The following is a 21,214-nucleotide window of genomic DNA, read 5'->3' as shown; positions in this document are numbered from 1 at the left end:
ACCACCCCAGGCTACTAAAGTTGTTTTTTTCCATCTCTATTTCAGCGATGGACCCCTACTACCCAGAGGAAGTGGAGAATAGCGAGCTGGGTGGCCCAGGCAACATGCTGAAAACTCTGGACCCCATTCTCATCACCATCATCGCTATGAGCGCTCTGGGGGTTTTCCTGGGAGCTATCTGTGGTGTTGTCCTCTACTGTGCCTGCTCACACGGCCACATGTCCGACAGCCGGAACTTGTCAGCTCTGGAGAACTATAACTTTGAGCTGGTGGACGGAGTCAAGCTAAAGAAGGACAGCAAGCTGAATGCACAGAACAGCTACTCAGAGGCGTGAGCGTTATCCTCTGAGGGAAAAGAACACAAGCAGCCTCATAGCTGGAGGAACTAGACCACTGGACGGAGGGTTGTGAGTTGTGACTCAAGTGTTATCCTATTCCTTATATAGTGCACTATGGAGGGGATAGGGTGGCATTTGGGATGCAGCTGGCTATAGCGATGGTGGGAGGTTGTGACTGAGCCATGCTATTCTCAGGAGCTGCAGTGAAAGGAACCTACCCGTAGTGGGCACTGTGTATAAATAAAACGTGTACAGCAAAAATTATTATTTTGTTTAGTTTTTTGTTTGTTTGTTTTGCGACGTGCTTTGTTTTTCTGTAATCAGATGCTGGTGATGAGACCAATTGAGATGGAAGTATTTATCATGTTTTTGTTATTTTTCTTCTGGAAGGATAGGATATTTTATTTTTCATCAGAAGTCATTATTATTTCACAGAAAGAGCATAAAAACGTATATTCACTAACCTGACGCGTGGCTCTTCGGCTGGCCATGTTATCAGTTTGTATGTCTGCATCGATTTGTGCATCTTGTTTGTGTGTGTGCGTGCATGTACGCATGCATGTGCGTGCGTGAGCAAGTGTATGTGCGTGCATGTGTGTATGCATCCAGAGGGTGCTTGCCCTGGCCCTAGACCTGTGTCTAGTTCCACAGTGCCTTTTTGAAAGTTTCTGTTGCCTTTTCTCCACTGATTCTGTTCTGGTCCTACCAGTACGTTAGGTATCGGCTGGTAGTCTGATTCTGTTCTGATCATACCAGTACGTTAGGCATCGGCTGGTAGTCTGATTCTGTTCTGGTCCTACCAGTACGTTAGGTATCGGCTGGTAGTCTGATTCTGTTCTGGTCCTACCAGTACGTTAGGTATCGGCTGGTAGTCTGATTCTGTTCTGGTCATACCAGTACGTTAGGCATCGGCTGGTAGTCTGATTCTGTTTTGGTCCTACCAGTACTTTAGGTATCGGCTGGTAGTCTGATTCTGTTCTGATCATGGCAGTACGTTAGGCATCGGCTGGTAGTCTGATTCTGTTCTGGTCATACCAGTACGTAGGCATCAGCTGGTAGTCTGATTCTGTTCTGATCATACCAGTACGTTAGGCATCGGCTGGTAGTCTGATTCTGTTCTGGTCCTACCAGTACGTTAGGCATCGGCTGGTAGTCTGATTCTGTTCTGGTCCTACCAGTACGTTAGGCATCGGCTGGTAGTCTGATTCTGTTCTGGTCCTACCAGTACGTTAGGTATCGGCTGGTAGTCTGATTCTGTTCTGGTCATACCAGTAAGTTAGGCATCGGCTGGTAGTCTGATTCTGTTCTGATCATACCAGTACGTAGGCATCAGCTGGTAGTCTGATTCTGTTTTGGTCCTACCAGTACGTTAGGTATCGGCTGGTAGTCTGATTCTGTTCTGGTCCTACCAGTACGTTAGGCATCGGCTGGTAGTCTGATTCTGTTTTGGTCATACCAGTACGTTAGGCATCGGCTGGTAGTCTGATTCTGTTTTGGTCCTACCAGTACTTTAGGTATCGGCTGGTAGTCTGATTCTGTTCTGATCATGGCAGTACGTTAGGCATCGGCTGGTAGTCTGATTCTGTTCTGGTCATACCAGTACGTAGGCATCAGCTGGTAGTCTGATTCTGTTCTGATCATACCAGTACGTTAGGCATCGGCTGGTAGTCTGATTCTGTTCTGGTCCTACCAGTACGTTAGGCATCGGCTGGTAGTCTGATTCTGTTCTGGTCCTACCAGTACGTTAGGTATCGGCTGGTAGTCTGATTCTGTTCTGGTCATACCAGTACGTTAGGCATCGGCTGGTAGTCTGATTCTGTTCTGATCATACCAGTACGTAGGCATCTGCTGGTAGTCTGATTCTGTTTTGGTCCTACCAGTACGTTAGGTATCGGCTGGTAGTCTGATTCTGTTTTGGTCCTACCAGTACGTAGGCATCGGCTGGTAGTCTGATTCTGTTCAGGTCCTACCAGTACGTTAGGTATCGGCTGGTAGTCTGATTCTGTTTTGGTCCTACCAGTACGTTAGGCATCGGCTGGTAGTCTGATTCTGTTCAGGTCCTACCAGTACGTTAGGCATCGGCTGGTAGTCTGATTCTGTTTTGGTCCTACCAGTACGTTAGTTATCGGCTGGTAGTCTGATTCTGTTTTGGTCCTACCAGTACGTTAGTTATCGGCTGGTAGTCTGATTCTGTTCTGATCATACCAGTACGTTAGGCATCGGCTGGTAGTCTGATTCTGTTCTGGTCCTACCAGTACGTTAGGCATCGGCTGGTAGTCTGATTCTGTTCTGGTCCTACCAGTACGTTAGGCATCGGCTGGTAGTCTGATTCTGTTCTGGTCATACCAGTACGTTAGGTATCGGCTGGTAGTCTGATTCTGTTCTGGTCCTACCAGTACGTAGGTATCGGCTGGTAGTCTGATTCTGTTCTGGTCCTACCAGTACGTTAGGCATCGGCTGGTAGTCTGATTCTGTTTTGGTCCTACCAGTACGTTAGGTATCGGCTGGTAGTCTGATTCTGTTCTGGTCCTACCAGTACGTTAGGTATCGGCTGGTAGTCTGATTCTGTTCTGGTCCTACCAGTACGTTAGGCATCGGCTGGTAGTCTGATTCTGTTCTGGTCCTACGAGTACGTTAGGCATCGGCTGGTAGTCTGATTCTGTTCTGGTCCTACCAGTACGTTAGGTATCGGCTGGTAGTCTGATTCTGTTCTGGTCATACCAGTACGTTAGGTATCGGCTGGTAGTCTGATTCTGTTCTGGTCCTACCAGTACGTTAGGTATCGGCTGGTAGTCTGATTCTGTTTTGGTCCTACCAGTACGTAGGTATCGGCTGGTAGTCTGATTCTGTTCTGGTCCTACCAGTACGTTAGGTATCGGCTGGTAGTCTGATTCTGTTCTGGTCCTACCAGTACGTTAGGTATCGGCTGGTAGTCTGATTCTGTTCTGGTCATGGCAGTACGTTAGGTATCGGCTGGTATTCTGATTCTGTTTTGGTCCTACCAGTACGTTAGGCATCGGCTGGTAGTCTGATTCTGTTCTGATCATGGCAGTACGTTAGGCATCAGCTGGTAGTCTGATTCTGTTCTGGTCATGGCAGTACGTTAGGTATTGGCTGGTAGTCTGATTCTGTGCTGATTTGATTTTAGTCTGATTCTGTTCTGATCATAGCAGTACGTTAGGCATCGACTGGTGGAGTCTGATTCTGTTCTGATCATAGCAGTACGTTAGGCATCGGCTGGTAGAGTCTGATTCTGATCATAGCAGTACGTTAGGCATCGACTGGTAGAGTCTGATTCTGATCATAGCAGTACGTTAGGCATCGACTGGTAGAGTCTGATTCTGATCATAGCAGTATGTTAGGCATCGGCTTGTAGAGTCTGATTCTGATCATAGCAGTACGTTAGGCATCGGCTGGTAGAGTCTGATTCTGATCATAGCAGTACGTTAGGCATCGGCTGGTAGAGTCTGATTCTGATCATAGCAGTACGTTAGGTTGGTAGAGTAGGGTCAGATTGGCAGGATTCCATGCCATCCCTCCATAGCACATGACACATCCAACTTATTGTACATAGGTTTTAATATATTTGAGCGCCTTTATAAAAAGAGACAAAATGCTGCAGTATCCTTTCTTTGTGGTTTATGTATCATAGGCAATGTTATCTGGCTGTCATCATGTATTGTGTTGTTATTATGTTCCATTGGTGCTCTCCCAATGCTGCCTGGGAAATGAGGGTTATTATAGCCAATGGTTATGGCCTTTTGAGAGATGTTCAGATTCAGCCATGATCATCAGTACTGAGCCTTATTAATAGGGGCAACAATTGGCGACAAAGGCCTAACAAGGAGAGAGTGAAGAAGCCATCTGCTGTGTCTGAAATGGAACCATATTCCCTAAAGAGTGCACTACTTTTGACCAGAGCCCTATGGGCTATATAAAAGTCGTGTACTGTGGTGGTATTTGGGATGTAGACAGACAACAGACTGGGCGGCTGAAGCATCTCTACGAAGAAAATGCTATCACAGTGCTATGACAATACCTGGGACATTATGGGCCAGTTTCTTAGACATAGATTCAGAATCTCGTTGAGAATGCTTTTATGTCCTGGACTAGGCTTAATCTATGTCTGGGAAACCGGCCCTACATGTCTGTGGTGGAATGATGGCCCTTGATAGAATGAAAGAGACTCTTATGACGTCATGCTGTTTTCATGTACTGTAGCCTACATCCTCTTTGCTCTCCTTTTTGTCTGTATTGAATGTTAATGTGAAGAGTTCAGACAAAACAAAGTACTGTATAAAATGGCGAAGACATAGATCCAAGGTTTAATCAATGGATGTGATGTAGCCATACTGTTTGTTCCTTCCGCCAGGGTCTATGAGCTTCTATGTTTAGATTCTTTCATGTTTTCTTAATGCGGGGTAGCTAGTTAAACAGATGTTTCATAGTTCTGCTTCGAGCTCATAACAGTATTCCACATTCCATAGGATTAGAATGATTGGAATTAAAATGAGTCCTTCTATTTCTATGGTTCCACCACTTGTAAAGGCATAATGTCTTGGTGTTGTCTTCGTCAATAGGAAAGGATTCTGCAGCACTAGATGTGAAAACAATGTTGCACTGATATATTTAAAAGATCTTTGTGTTGTTTATGATATTGACTTGTGAAAAAAGAGAGAAAGCAAAAGAAGGATAAGACAGTGTTACAGATAACTCTTTTATATGCTTTCAGATTATATAGTTCTGAAATGTACAACTATGGAGATGTTTTTCATTATTGAAAAAGCTATACATGTCTCTTTACTTACGTAATGTTTTACTTGGTATGTTATATCACCTTGTGTTTTTTGTACTGTCACAAATGTCTGTGCCATTTTTTTTCTACAAAATGTTTGATTTTCAATACTGCTTCTGTAATTTGCCGTCCCAGATAAAAAAAGAAAAAAAGAAGTAAGCAGTTGAGGCCTTAATGACTCAAGTAATGTTTCTTTACTTGGACTCCATCCCAAATGTCCCAATTCCCTATATAGTGCACCCATAGGGCTCTGGTAAAAGTAGTGCACGATGTAGGGAATAGGGTGCCATTTGACTCCCTGGTCAGCTTCAAGACCCATCTGTCTATATTATTTCTGACTCTGATCAATGACTACTACATTCCAAAGAATTGGATCAAATAAATGTTTGAATAAGATTAATTATTTCAAGTTGTTTTGGTTCAGAAAGTGATTATTGTGTATTTGCCCCATCATATACCCAGAGTTGTACCCTTTTAATGAGTCCTTTGTCATATCCACATTGAACACTGGAGGGCGGTGTTGTATAGAATGCTTTGTATGGCAACTGCACGTGACGGGCCACTCCAACTCAATAGCAACAAATCAAGTCATCTAGTGCATTGTCAGTGTGTTACAGTTTCTCACACACAGTTATTAGGGTGTTACATTATCAAATACAGTGAATTACCAGCACAGCTCAGTTCCTGTAAAGTATAGTTGTTTAAAGGTAGAGATACTGTACCAATGTGCAAAGAAGACCTGTGTGGTTAGAGTGAAATGTCCTGATAAAAACACCATCACCATAGAGCTATCAGACATAGAGCTATTCTTAATATCACCATAGACCAAAGGTTCTTAAGCTTTTTCAGCTCAAGACCCAAATTAGAAATGTGCTGTCCTCGAACTACCCAAATTCTATTTGCCATATATTTTTCAACTGTGCTGTGATGTTTCTCAAAAGTTCTGAACCTTTCTTTTCTCATAGATTCCTACATATTGTAAATTAAAGATAAACATTTTTGCTAAGAGTATTACATTATTGATCGATTGACTATGACTTTTATAATCACCCAGCAGTACTATTTGCAGAGTTAGCTCCAGGTAAATGTTACAATTCTTCAGCCATTCCTGAACCTGTGACCAAAAACAAGCTACATATGGACAGTACCAAAACGATATAATGATTCTGTCTCTTCCCAGCAAAATCTGCAGAGCTGGGATGGTTGTATCCCCTATATACAATTGAAGTCGGAAGTTTACAAACACTTACGTTGGAGTCATTAAAACTCGTTTTTCAACCACTCCACAAATTTCTTGTTAACAAACTAGAGTTTTGGCAAGTTGGTTAGGACATCTACTTTGTGAATGACACAAGTAATTTTTCCAACAATTGTCTACAGACAGATTATTTCACATATAATTCACTGTATCACAATTCCAGTGGGTCAGAAGTTTACATACACTAAGCTGACAGTGCCTTTAAACAGCTTGGAAAATTCCAGAAAATTATGTCATGGCTTTAGAAGCTTCTGATGGGCTAATTGACATCATTTGAGTCAATTGGAGGTGTACCTGTGGATATATTTCAAGACCTACCTTCAAACTCACTGCTTCTTGGCTGGACATCACTGGAAAATCAAAAGAAATGAGCCAAGACCTCAGAAAAATGGTAGACCTCCACAAGTCTGGTTCATCTTTGGTAGTAATTTCCAAACGCCTGAAGGTACCACGTTCATCTGTACAAACAATAGTACGCAAGTATGAACACCATGGGACCATGCAGCCTCGTTCTGTCTCCTAGAGATTAACGTACTTTGGTGCGAAAAGTGCTAATCAATCCCAGAACAACAGCAAAGGACCTTGTGAAGATGCTGGAGGAAATGGGTACAAAAGTATCTATATCCACAGTAAAACAAGTCCTATATTGACATAACCTGAAAGGCCGCTCAGAAAGGAAGAAGCCACTGCTCCAGAATCGCCATAAAAAAGACAGACTACGGTTTGCAACTGCACACGGGGACAAAGATTGTAGTTTTTGGAGAAATGTCCTCTTGTCTGATGAAACAATAATAGAACTGTTTGGCCATAATGACCATCGTTATGTTAGGAGGAAAAAGGGGGAGGCTTGCAAGCTGAAGAACAGCATCCCAACCGTGAAGCACGGGGGTGGCAGCATCATGTTGTGAGGGTGCTTTGCTGCAGGAGGGACTGGTGCACATCACAAAATAGATGGCAACATGAGGCAGGAAAATGATGTGGATTTATTGAAGCAACATCTCAAGACATCAGTCAGGAAGATAAAGCTTGGTCGCAAATAGGTCTTCCAAATGGACAAGCATTCTTCCAAAGTTGTGGCAAAATGGCTTAAGGACAACAAAGTCAAGGTATTGGAGTGGCCATCACAAAGCCCTAACCTCAGTCCTATAGAAAATGTGTGGGCAGAACTGAAAAAGTGTGTGCGAGCAAGGAGGCCTACAAACCTGCCTCAGTTACACCACCTCTGTCAGGAGGAATGGGCCACATTCACCCAACTTATTGTGGGAAGCTTGTGGAAGGCTACCCGAAACGTTTGACCCAAGTTAAACAATTTAAAGGCAATGCTACCAAATACTAATTGATTGTATTTAAACTTCTGACCCACTGGGAATGTGATGAAAGAAATAAAATATGAAATAAATCATTCTCTCTGCTATTATTCTGACATTTGACATTCTTAAAATAAAGTGGTGATCCTAACTGACCTAAAACAGGGAATATTTACTAGGATTAAATGTCAGGAATGGTGAAAACATCGTTTAAATGTATTTGTCTAAGGTGTATGTAAACTTCCGACTTCAACTGTATATAACATTCTATTGGTTGCAATAATTTTGTATAATAATTGAAATTGGAAAAACTCAAAGTTTTGAGTCAGGCATCGTTTTGTGTATCAGTTCATAAACCATATACCATGAACTGGTACGTTGAAATCTCTTCACAACTATTTTGCAATCTACAGTGTATTCGGAAAGTAATCAGACCCCTTTTTTAGTTTTTCCACATTTTGTTATGTTACAACCTGTTTTTTTTGTTTTTTCCCCTCATCAATCTATACACTATACCCCATAGTGACAAAGCAAAACAGGTTTTTAGAGATTTTTGCAAATGTATTTTAAAATAAAAAACTGAAATCACATTTACATACCCTTTACTCAGTACTTTGTTGAAGCACCTTTAGCAGCGATTAAGGCGTTGATTCTTCTTGGGTATGATGCTACAAGCTTGGCACACCTGTATTTGGGGAGTTTCTCCCATTCTTCTCTGCAGATCCTCTCAAGCTCTGTCAGGTTGGATGGGGAGCGTCGCTGCACAGCCATTTTCAGGTCTCTCCAGAGATGTTCGATCGGGTTCAAGTCTGGGCTCTGGCTAGGCCACTCAAGGACATTCAGAGACTTGTCTCGAAGCCGCTCCTGCGTTGTCTTGGCTGTGTGCTTAGGGTCGTTGTCCTGTTGGAAGGGGAACCTTTGCCCCAGTCTGAGGTCTGTATCTCTCTGGAGCAGGTTTTCATCAAGGATCTCTCTGTACTTTGCTCCATTCATTTATCCCTCGATCCTGTCTCCCAGTCCTTGCAGCTGAAAAACTTCCCCACAGCATGATGCTGCCACCAATGTGCTTCACCGTAGGGCGGGTTCCAAGTTTCCTCCAGACATGACGCTTGGCATTCAGGCCAAAGTGTTCAATCTTGGTTTCATCAGACCAGAGAATCTTGTTTCTCATGGTCTGAGAGTCCTTCAGGTGCCTTTTAGCAAACTCCAAGCGGGCTGTCATGTGCCTTTTACTGAGGAATGGCTTCCGTCTGTCCATTCTACCATAAAGGCCTAATTGGTGGAGTGCTGCAGAGATGGTTGTCCTTCTGGATGGTTCTCCCATCTCCACAGAGAAACTCTGGAGCTCTGTTGGCGTGACCATTGGGTTCTTGGTTACCTCCCTGACCAAGTACCTTCTCCCCCGATTTCTCAGTTGGGCCGGGTGGCCAGCTCTAGGAAGAATCTTGGTGATTCCAAACTTCTTCCATTTAAGAATGATGGAGGCCACCCTGTTCTTGGGGACCTTCTATGCTGCAGACATTTTTTGGTACCCTTCCCCAGATCTGTGCCTCGACACAATCCTGTCTCGGAGCTCAATGGACAATTCCTTCGACCTCATGGCTTGGTTTTTGCTCTGACATGCATTGTCAACTGTGAGACCTTATATAGACAGGTGTTTTCCCTTCCAAATCATGTCCAATCAATTGAATTTACCACAGTCGGACTCCAATCAAGTTGTAGAAACATCTCAAGGATGATCAATGGAAACAGGATGCACCTGAGCTCAATTTCAAGTCTCATAGAAAGGGTCTGAATACTTATGTAAATAAGGTATTTCTGTATGGGTTTATTTATATATAAATGAGCAAAAAAAAAAAAAAAAAATGTCCTTATGGGGTATTGTGTGTAATATTTAATCAATTTTAGAATAAGGCTGTGACGTAACAAAATGTGGAAAATGGAAGCAGTCTGACTACTTTCCGAATGCACTGTATATCGCACAACTGTCCATTTACAATTTTCTTTAACCAATTTTGGTACTTATTGCAGGGATGACAGACACATTCCTTACGTTCTCCCCCTTCCACTTGCCTCTATAGAGCCATACTTAATAAAGGATTTTTCCTGCCTCCATTACACAGCAAAGACAGCACAGAATGCTGAATAACGTAAGGCTGACTTCAAAACACAAAACGGGGATGAGGTTAGACAGTGCAGTTAGATTAACAATAATTTAAGCTTTCTGCCAATATCAGATATGTGTATGTCCTGGGAAATGTTCGAAGAACTTCTTCGGGATCGGTGTCCCATCCACGGGACGGTTGAGCTAACGTAGGCTAATACGATTACCATGAGGTTGTAAGTAACAAGAACATTTCCCAGGACATACACATATCTGATATTGGCAGAAAGCTTAAATTATTGTTAATCTAACTGCACTGTCTAATTTAAAGTAGCTATTACAGTGAAATAATACCATGCTATTGTTTGAGTAGAGTGCACAGTTTTGAACTTGAAAAGTAATTAATAAACAAATTAGGCACATTTAGGCAGTCTTGATACAACATTATGAACAGAAATGCAATGGTTCATTGGATCAGTCTAAAACTTTGCACATACCCTGCTGCCATCTAGTGGCCAAAATCGAAATTGCAGCTTGGCTGGAATAATACATTATGGCCTTTCTCTTGCATTTCAAAGATGATGGTACAAATAAAAATACAAAAAAATAACAGGGGGGTTTTCTTTGTATTATCTTTTACCAGATCTAATGTGTTATATTCGCCTACATTTCTTTCACATTTCCACAAACATCCACAAAAGTGTTTCCTTTCAAATGGTATCAAGAATAGGCATATCCTTGCTTCAGGACCTGAGCTATTGGCAGTTAGATTTAGGTATGTCATTTCAGGCGAAAATTTGTAAAAAATATTGTTTTGTTTGTGACAAATTATTTGGCTACACAATAATATTATCCTAACATCATCAAATACATCGATTTGAATACAAAGGACTATGTTAACGTAATGTCTTTCATTTACAGCTTCATTGGAACCTAGATTAATGAATCATTACTTAGCCTTTCATAGTTTATATATTTAGTTTAATTGAATTAGAATATATGACTCATGAACCTGCAGTGATTAAGTTAAAAATAAATAAAAGATTGGGATGTAATTAGGAGGTACTAGATGAGTGGCTGATGATTTGGGGAGAGAGGTCCCTGTTGCTTCATTTGACTGTTATTTAGACACGGGGGCTGTGCAGTCATACACAACGGCTAAATGTGTCCACATCGTCATTGTTCTCATTGACTATGTACACACTCATTCAGAGAACACTATCCTATCCTTTAAATTAATTTAACCTACAGTAGCAGTCAAAAGTTTGGACACACCTACTCATTCAAGGGTTTTCTTTTCTTTTTACTATTTTCTACATTGTAGAATAATAGTGAAGACATCAAAACTATGAATTAACACATGTGGAACCATGTAGTAACCGAAAAAGTGTTAAACAAATCAAAAAAACATTTTAGACTTTAGATACTTCAAAGTCGCCACCCTTTGCCTTGATGAAAGCTTTGCACACTCTTGGCATTTTGACTGGTACTGTATATTACACAGAGCCCCTTTGTCTTGACACAGATGGCTATCAGTGTTTTTCAGATTTTACATCACAGAGGAAATACATTGTAACTCTTTTAGAGTATAATACATGCCATTTAGCAGATGCCTTTATGCAAAGTGACTTACAGACATCTGTGCATAAATGTTTTATGTACGGGTAGTCTCTGGAATCAATCCCACCATCCTGATATTGCAAGCTCCATGCTCTACCAACTGAGTAAAAATGTTGATGTTATATTATACTAGTGTCACAGTTTGGAAGAACTCAAATTTGATGGGGAAAAATGGGAGAACGCTTCCTCAGCAGTAAGACAGCACAACTTAAACTATGCTGTCTTACAAATAAACAATGCTCTGCAACAGGGTCAACAACAGGGTCAACAACAGGGTCAGCAACAGGGTCAACAACAGGGTCAGCAACAGGGCCAACAACAGGGCCAACAACAGGGTCCCTAAAGCTTCATGTTTGTTCACTGATCACAAAAACAAGCCAACAGTGGTTTCACTAAGCTACATTGTCTCTTAGGAGGAGTTTACTATACTTTTTCACCAAACAACATTCAATTTGTGTAGTTTATGCTCCAAAACGAGTGTTGGAGAGTAAAGTTTCACATATGAGTCCCACTGTTGATCTCTAGAATGTGATCTTTATCTGAGGTAAGTGTGTTGAATCGACACTTAGCAATAGCTCTTATCAGTAGGTAGAACCTTCCAAACATGTTTATAAAATGTGTTTTTCATATTGAATCATTGTTGAACCATCCATATCACAGCAAATACAACTTCTAAGAAAGGATGTGCCCTGCAACACCTCAACATCTTTGAACAAAGTACAGTTTCTCATATCATTAAGTAGTTTAACTTTGCCTACTCACAGGAAGGTTCACAGGTCTGTCTGTCTGTGAGCTTGCTTCATTGCGCTCCAAGTACAGTGGGCATGTCCTGTGTGGGAGGTTCTAGATAATAAGAGGTGCCCGAAATTCATTGTCCACTCTGCTGAAGGGAAAAATATTTAGCCTTTGACTGAGCCATTGCGGATATATTGTAACGTGTTTGGGCTAGCTGGACTCCTGCCCCTAGTTCTAATTTTTACATTCCGTTTTTCCTCGACGTTTTGTTATTTTGTACGAGGCAATTATTATTTACGGATTGGTAACATCACTGATACTTGGTATTTTCTTCTGTGAAAAGAGTAGTCTACGGAGTAGGGACCCCTCCGCGAGTTAAGTTTTTTTTTAATCTAGAAAAAGCCCCCGGGATACTTTGCCTCAAATGCAGCTCTAAAATTATTATTATTATTTTTTTAATATATATATATATATATAAATATTAGAAAACACGAGTCAAGGTAAGATGATGTACGTTATTTTCAAAAATGATTATCCAGCATATCTGGTAGGTCTATGAAGGCTATGTCAAAAATGTACGCTACTGAAATATCCAAGAGATTCGACAAAGGGGATGGGGAATGGGCTGGGTAACTTTGGGTGGGGATAGCGGCAGTCGGACAGGGCTACGCGAAACCGATTAACTTTGTAAATTCACTCGTATTAAATAGGCCTACATTGACGTTTCTGTGTTTATCTTTACCAAGGTACGTTCCTATATTGTCCAGCCGTAGGCCCATATTAATGGCAATTTGATGCATTTTGGTTGGTATACTTTGTATTTGTTTGTCCCCCATTTTATTCAACTGTCTGTCGGCTACTTTCTGTTACAGTGTAGGCCTTCCTTCCTACCATAAATTAAGTTTTCTTTGACTTGTTTCAGAGGCTGAAAGTTAGTTAGGTTAGTCTACTCTTACGTCTAGGCCCTATTCCATGATGTAATATATTGTATCAAGAATTGTTACAGCCTATATTGGGCTCCCGAGTGCGGCCATACTTCGAGTGTGTCTCCCTGTGGTACCCTACAATGTACCATGTCAATCAATATGTGGTAGCTTATGTACAGTATACATAGATTTCTAATGTATTCGCACAGATGCTTAAATGGCAGGTTGTTTCATTGAGCTAGACTTTTGCATGGGAGTGTCTCACAGCACTCATATATATATATATATATATATATATTATTATTTTATTATTTTATTATTTAACCTTTATTTAACTAGGCAAGTCAGCTGCAACAAATTCTTATTTACAATGACGGCCTACCCCTGCCAAACCCGGATGAGGCTGGGCTAATTGTATGCCACCTTATGGGACTCCCAATCACGGCCAGTTGTGATACAGCCTTGAATCGAACCAGGGTCTGTAGTGACGCCTCTAGCACTGAGATGCAGTGCCTTATTTACATACGTATTCAGACCCTTTGCTATGAGACTCGAAATTGAGCTCAGGTGCATCCTGTTTCCATTGATCATCCTTGAGATGTTTCTACAACTTGATTGGTAAATTCAATTGATTGGACATGATTTGGAAAGGCACACACCTGTCTATAAAGTCCCACAGTTGACAGTCCATGTCAGAGCAAAAACCAAGCCATGAGGTCGAAGGAATTGTCCGTGAGTTCGGTGACAGGATTGTCGAGGCACAGATCTGGGGAAGGGTACCAACATTTTTTTTGCAGCATTGAAGGACCCCAAGAGCACACTCTTCCTAGAGCTGGCTGCCCGGCCAAATGGAGCAATCGGGGGAGAAGGGCCTTGGTCAGGGAGGTGACCAAGAACCTGATGGTCTCTGACAGAGCTCCAGTGTTCCTCTGTGGAGATGGGAGAACCTTTCAGAAGGACAATCATCTCTGCAGCCCTCCACCAATCAGGCCTTTATGGTAGAGTGGCCAGACAGAAGCTACTCCTTAGTAAAAGACACATGACAGCCCGCTTGAAGTTTGCCAAAAGGCACCTAAAGGACTCTCAGACCATGAGAAATAATATTCTCTGATCTGATGAAACCAAGATTGAACAAGCTTGTAGCGTCATACCCAAGAAGACTCGAGTCTGTAATCGCTGCCAAAGGTGCTTCAACAAAGTACTGAGTAAAGGGTCTGAATACTTATGTAAATGTGATATTTCAGTTTTTAATTGTTTAGAAATGTCAAAAAATGTATAAAAAACTGTTTTAGCTTGGTCGTTATGGAGTGTTGTGTGTAGCTTGATGAGGGGAAAGCCAAAGGTGCTTCAACAAAGTACTGAGTAAAGGGTCTGAATACTTATGTAAATGTGATATTTCAGTTTTTAATCGTTTAGAAATGTCCAAAAATGTATAAAAAAATGTTTTAGCTTGGTCGTTATGGAGTGTTGTGTGTAGATTGATGAGGGGAAAAAACAATTAAATCAATTTTAGAATAAGGTTGAAACGTAACAAAATGTGGAAAAAGTGAATGGTCTGAATACTTTACGAATGCACTGTAGATTGCAAAATAGTTGTGAAGAGATTTTCGATGCACCGATTGCATGGCGTTCTTCACCAACCGAATGCGAGGCGCAGAATGATTTGTTGACCTGCTGTGTAAGAAAGCATCGCCACCAATCCTGATAGCAAGCGTGGCACAGACAGCACACAGCTAAGTTCTTGTTTTAAGGACTAAAGTGGCCTTGTTAAAAGGCCTTAGTCAGTGGGTGGGGTAAAATGACTGTCTTTGATTAGGAGATCCTGTCTGGTAGATAGAACTAGAATGTTTAATAACATAGTATTTACATTGTCTTAAAGACAGGAGTCAATGAGTGAACCCCCTCTTGTATTTGATTTTACGCACGCACGCACACACGCACGCACGCACACACACAGAGGTTCAGTGACTTCAGAGGCTTCTTAATAGCACAAAGAGAAGAAGTGGTGTTGTTGGGCTGACCCAATCAGTCACTTCCCCTAGTTACATTGTTATGACTTAACAGCGCCAATATTACTGGGCTGGCCTAGGACAGTGTCCCAAATGGCCCCCTATTCCCTTCATAGCACACTACTTAAAAAGTAATGCACTAGGGCTCTTGTCAAAAGTAGCGCACTATAAGGGAGAAGGGTACCATTTGGGACGCTAGACTAGGAGTGTCCGGATAATATCATACTGTAGTCATGGGGTCATAGAACTATTACTATATGAAGCATCTCAGAGTAGGAGTGCTGATCTAGGATCAGGTCCCCCCTGCCATGTAATGTTATTCATTGTGATCTAAAAGCCGAAACGTATCCTAAGTCAGCACTCCTACTCTGAGACACTTGACACATATCCCCCCCCCCCTTAGTTGTCCGACTGATTCAACAGATGACTGACTATGCAATTCAGATTTCCCAGTCACACATGAGTCACATTTCAAGCTAGACCCCCAGGCCTGGCAGTGTTGACTGAATTGAGTGGTCTCTTCATGGGGGATATTCTTATGAGTCATGGACACTGCATTTCTTGGGTCGAGGTCTGGATCTGGAACAAGGGCCTATTAAGTTGGAATGTATTGTCTCATTCTCTGAGTACGATCTAGATCAGCCCCCAACCCCACCTCCATTTCTGAGAGCAGTTACACGTTTTGTGTTAAAAGGAGGCTTTTTGTATCAAGCGTCTCATAGTAGGAGTGATGATCTAGGATCAGTTTAGCCTTTTAGATCACAGTAAATGAGATTTCATGAACAGGGGGAGACCTGATCCTTGATCAGCACTGCATTACTGTTCATATCATCTCAAGAAGGCAGCTCTCATTCATACGATTGAGTAGCCTACTGGCTAGTAGCTCAGCAAATGCCCCCTGTTAAACAGTACCACATACAAATGAACTGGATTAAGAAGGAATTCCTCAGTTTAGGTTGGGTTTCCTCAATATCCCCTTGTACTCGCCGGTACAACTGAATGCACTTCCTGATCCATCCACACAGTGCTGTTAAGACAGCACAGCCTGTACAGCAGTTTAATTAAGGAAATGGATTCATTCACTGCCCTGCTGCTAGGAGCGCTAATGGACAGAGAGGGGAGTGGACTGTGACACAGGCAGTGGGGGTTGGGTGTCCGTTCACGTTACTTAGACTGCTAACTCAGCACAATTAAAGATGCAAACATATTTTGTGTGGTTATCATTCATAGCAACCATTCACGCATTAAAAGTGTTGAGATAATCTATAGACTCAAAAGCACATACACATTTATTTAACACGCTAATCTTCATAATGAATACCATCAAATGTACTCATGTTGTACTCCTCCCTATTTGTATGCACCGTGCAGTCCAAGGTGGTCCATCGACGATAACATTTTAATGTGGTTAACCAGCGTCGTAGAAGTAACAGCGAGGTGAGTGAGGCCGTGAGGAAATCCATGCAGGTGTGTTCTCTGTTAGTTACAGTCAGGTTCAAGTGGCTACATCACCAGATAAAAGTGTTAGCTAGTTTAGCTACTTAGCACTGAGATGAAACATCCCATGAACACAACCAACTGACTCACTTAATAGGTGTTAGGTCTTGTACTTTCTCCCCCTCTCTAAACAGGTTTGTGTTATTCATTTTTTTTATGAAGCAATGTTTAAAAAAATCAGAGCGGTAGATCTCTGCTTGCTTTTTGACTACGAAAGTGATGTTGACTCAGAAAAGGTTGGTGACCACTGACTTAGAGGATTGAGCTACCTCTAGTGTCCTCTCTGGGCTCTGTTTAAGACCATAGAAAACCATTTGTCTGGTCAGTTTTAGACTGGTAATATAATGTAGAATTTTTCTTGAGTAAGGTTTTCATTGCAGTGAGCTGTGGTTGTTTTACCTACCTTAGTTGAATACACTGACTATAAGTCACTGTGGATAAGAGTGTCTGCTGAATGACCAGAATGTTATTGTGAAGTTCTTTACCTGCTAACGTAGGTCTTCAGTAGACCTCACATTTTGCACTGACCTTCCGTAAAGGATTGTTCTCTTTTGCTTGTTGAACCTGACCATAAAAAGCCACGAGTTTATTCACACTAATATAAATATTAGGCTCTTAAAACATACCATGTTGCAAAACATACCAGCTCCAACATCACCTTGAATTCCCTGAAATTCTTTGAGGTTTTAGTTTTTTTCACAATAGTAGCAGTAGTAATATGACAATTCAAGCAAATTGTCGCTGCCATGGGCTTGGAGTGACTGTTTTTGTCACTTCATTATTCAATGTTTTTAATTAATTTCATTGCATCAGAGATGCCGTACAGAGACATTTCGGCTTTACAGACTTCTTCAGTGTGTCTTTTCATTCAAAACAGCATTTGTAGGAGGTTCTTCTATTCAGGGTTGCCACTCATCTGCCAATCAGGGATTTAGATTTTCTGGTTTTCCGGTATACAAATGAGTCACAAAGGAATACATAATTATAGTGTATGGAAGCAGGCACTAAGGGCAACTCACAAATCAACCGCCCCAGGTGTCAGCTCACATAAATACATCATATCAATTCATGAGATAGCCCACCACAAAGGCTGTGGCTGATGTCCTTTGTGGTGGGCTATCTCATTAATTGATATGATGTATTTGGATGAGCGGACTCCTGGGGCAGTTTATTTGTAAGTTGCCCTTCGAGTTGGTCCCCCCTTTGCTGCTATAAACAGCCTCCACTCTTCTAGGAAGGCTTTCCTCTAGATGTTGGAACATTGCTGCGGGGACTTAATTAATAAGTAGACATAATTGCAAATGATTAAATCCTTCCAATAGAAATAAAAATTCAAAAAAATTTAGTTACGAACTGGAATTTAATTAAATGATTTGACTTCACATGGGATGATTTCATTGAACAATAAAAGGGAATATTGAATGATCCCCAGTGATCCATCGCATCTCCCAAAAACATTTTCAACATACATTTGTAAAATGATAGTCTAGTGTTACGAATCCTTTTGGCCCTGCAGTCTAGGGGGGATGGCAACGAGACCGTAACATAAATCATGCAAATTATAATAGTGATAAGAAACAGTGAGAACCAATAACCACAGACAACTACAATCTACCGTCAAACTCTAATGGTTTATTTATAAACACACGGTAATGGGGTGTGAGAAAAGGGGCTGAGCTGGACCCAAGCAAAGAAACAATAATCCAACACCACCCCTAAGCTAGACTAGCCTATTTCAACAACAGCTTGTCTTGGTACCCCCTTTTCCCACCAAACAAACAAACAGTCACACAACAAAACAATACTCACAGGATTACCGGACAAATGTGACATGTAGTTGCAAAAACAAAAGAGATCAATACAGAGATAGAGACAGACACAGGGAGATAGAGATTGGACACAAGAGCACAAAGATTGATCACAGAGTGAGAATGAGCTAGCGAGATAATGAGCTGGGGGAGAAAACAACTGACTGGGTTTTTAAACCAAGGGAAAGGGGCTGTGATAGGTTGAGGGAAAAGGAACAGGTGTCTTCTGATTGGGGACTGATTGATGACTGATTGGGGAGTGATGATTGTCACCTGTGAGGGGAGAAGGAGAGACAAGAAACACACATACAGGACACACACACACAGGATACCTGTATCCGTAACACTAGAAACTAAAGCTTTGGTTGTCTTCCTCTCAGGCTTCCATGTCTTCTCCCTGGACCTCCTCAATGTCCACCTTTTGAACATCAGACTCTGAGGCCTCATCTTCACTGTCACTTTCCACCCTTGTTGAGGATAGCTCGTTTTCAGGCTCAAAAAAGCCTCAAATTTGCCCGGATGGCCACCAATTTTTAAACCCTTGTATTGGTCAGCCTGTTACGTGCTTAGGTGTGTGTGTTCCCAAACAAGGACCAGTTGCGCTCTGAGGCGGCTGATGTTGGTGGGATTTGGAGGATGATGGAGGCAACAGGGGGGAAAGAGGGGGAACAGGGGGAAAGAGCCTCAGATCCACAATGTCCCTTCCACCAGGTGGCTGATGAGATATGTTGGCACGACTGCCATATTGCATCTCCATCTCAAAGCCCTTGCTTTGAAAGTGTACTTCGCCAGACTGCCAAGAACTTTGCCCTCATCCAGGCCAAGGTGGCAAGACACGGTAGTGATGACACCATAGGCCTTGTTGATCTCTGCACCAGACAGGATGCTCTTGCCAGCATACTTGGGGTCCAACATGTGCGCTGCGGTGTGTATTGGCTTCAGGCAGAAGTCTTCACGCTTTTTGATGTATTTCAGAACTGCAGTTTTTTCTGCTTGGAGCAACAGTGAAGTGGGCAGGGCAGTACGGATTTCTTCTCTTACATCTGCAAGCAGAGTCTGAACATCAGACAGGATGGCATTGTCTACCTCAATCCGTGCAATGGCTACTGCTATAGGGTTCAGGAGTTTCAGGCTGCTTACCACGCTCTCCCAAAATGCATCATCCATGAGGATCCTCTTGAAGGGGCTGTCCATATCAGCAGACTATGATATGGCCATTTCTTAGAGAGACTCCTTCCCCTCCAGGAGATTGTCAAACATGATGACAACACCACCCCAATAGGTGTTGCTAGGCAACTTCAATGTGGTGCTCTTATTCTTCTCACTTTGCTTGGTAAGGTAGATTTTCTGCTGTAACTTGAATGACCCTTCACATACCTAACCATTTCCTTGGCTCTCTTGTAGAGTGTATTCATTGTTTTCAGTGCTATGATGTGTCACGTCCTGACCAGTATAAGGGTTATTTGTTATTGTAGTTTGGTCAGGACGTGGCAGAGGGTATTTTGTTTATGTGTTTCGGGGTGGTAATTTATGTAGTAGGGTGTTTGATTTATTATTTCCGGGTTTTGGTCTATGTTCCATGTATAGCTTATGGCCTTACAGGACTGTTTATTCGTCGTTGTGTTCTTTTGGTGTACATGTTTATTTTGGTTTTTCCTTCTTTCCCTAATAAAAGAAGATGAGTACACATATACCCGCTGCGTTTTGGTCTCAATCCGACGACAACCGTTACATGATGTCCTTGAGGAGCAGATTCAATGCATGAGCAGCACAGCCAATGGGTGTGATGTGAGGGTAGGACTCCTCTACTTTAGACCAAGCAGCCTTCATGTTCGCAGAATTGTCTGTCACCAGTGAAAATACCTTCTGTGGTCCAAGGTCATTGATGACTGCCTTCAGCTCATCTGCAATGTAGAGACCGGTGTGTCTGTTGTCCCTTGTGTCTGTGCTCTTGTAGAATACTGGTTGAGGGGTGGAGATGATGTAGTTAATTATTCCTTGCCCACGAACATTCAACCACCCATCAGAGATGATTGCAGTACAGTCTGCTTTCTCTATGATTTGCTTGACCTTCACTTGAACTCTGTTGAACTCTGCATCTAGAAAATGAGTAGATAAAGCATGTCTGGTTGGAGGGGTGTATGCTGGGCAAAGAACATTCAGAAATCTCTTCCGATACACATTGCCTGTGAGCATCAGAGGTGAACCAGTTGTATACACAGCTCGAGCAAGACATTCATCACAAGTTCTCTGACTACGTTCCTCCATTGAGTCAAAAAAACTTCTGATTACAGGAGGACCATGAGCTGTTGCTAAGGTGTCTGATTCATCATTTTCACCTCAAATACAAGTAGAGGGACTTTTGTCAGAGGTTGCTTGTTGTGAGAGCTGAGGGAACTTTATACACTTGGCCAGATGATTCTGCACCTTTGTTGCATTCTTCACATATAATTTGGCACAGTATTTGCAAATGTACACAGCTTTTCCTTCTACATTAACTGCAGTGAAATGTCTCCACACATCAGATAGTGCCCATGGAATTTTCCCGTAAAGATGAAAAAAAAAAAAAAGGAAAAATAAAATACAATTCCATGTACAGATAAATAGTTAAGCGGTTAGATTAAACAACTCCTTTGTAAGATAAATGTTTTAAAATGAAACATGTACTGAAATAGGTGAATTAACACTCCTCAGTTAGCAGGCTCAAGCAAGCTAAAACCCACATGGTAGCAAAAACTAACTAGCAGAAGTTGTTAACAAGTTAGAAATGATTTAAACACACTTTGCTGTAGGCTACTATTTACTAGTTAATAAAAA

The 21,214-nt window shown here is 41.8% G+C and overlaps 2 protein-coding genes across 2 annotated transcripts in view; both read left to right on the top strand.

Annotated features, from left to right (window-relative positions):
* The window catches only part of LOC106599513 (neuropilin-1a), a 112,960-nt gene extending 107,427 nt beyond the window's left edge, over positions 1 to 5,533 (top strand). Inside the window, exon 18 of the mRNA XM_014190791.3 lies at positions 46 to 5,533. Within this exon, the coding sequence (XP_014046266.1) occupies positions 46 to 335 (290 nt within the window). The 3' untranslated portion in view covers positions 336 to 5,533. The remainder of the gene's footprint in view (positions 1 to 45) is intronic.
* Positions 5,534 to 12,294: 6,761 nt separating this feature from the next.
* The window catches only part of LOC106599515 (integrin beta-1), a 45,650-nt gene continuing 36,730 nt past the window's right edge, over positions 12,295 to 21,214 (top strand). The window contains exon 1 of the mRNA XM_014190793.3: positions 12,295 to 12,657. The gene's annotated coding sequence lies outside the window, so the exon portion shown is untranslated. The remainder of the gene's footprint in view (positions 12,658 to 21,214) is intronic.

The sequence above is a fragment of the Salmo salar genome, chromosome 03, assembly GCF_965601325.2.
Source record: "Salmo salar chromosome 03, fSalSal1, whole genome shotgun sequence".
Taxonomy (NCBI): domain Eukaryota; kingdom Metazoa; phylum Chordata; class Actinopteri; order Salmoniformes; family Salmonidae; genus Salmo; species Salmo salar.
The sequence above is the reverse complement of the archived record's forward strand: the minus strand, read 5'-3'. Positions and strand labels throughout refer to the sequence as shown.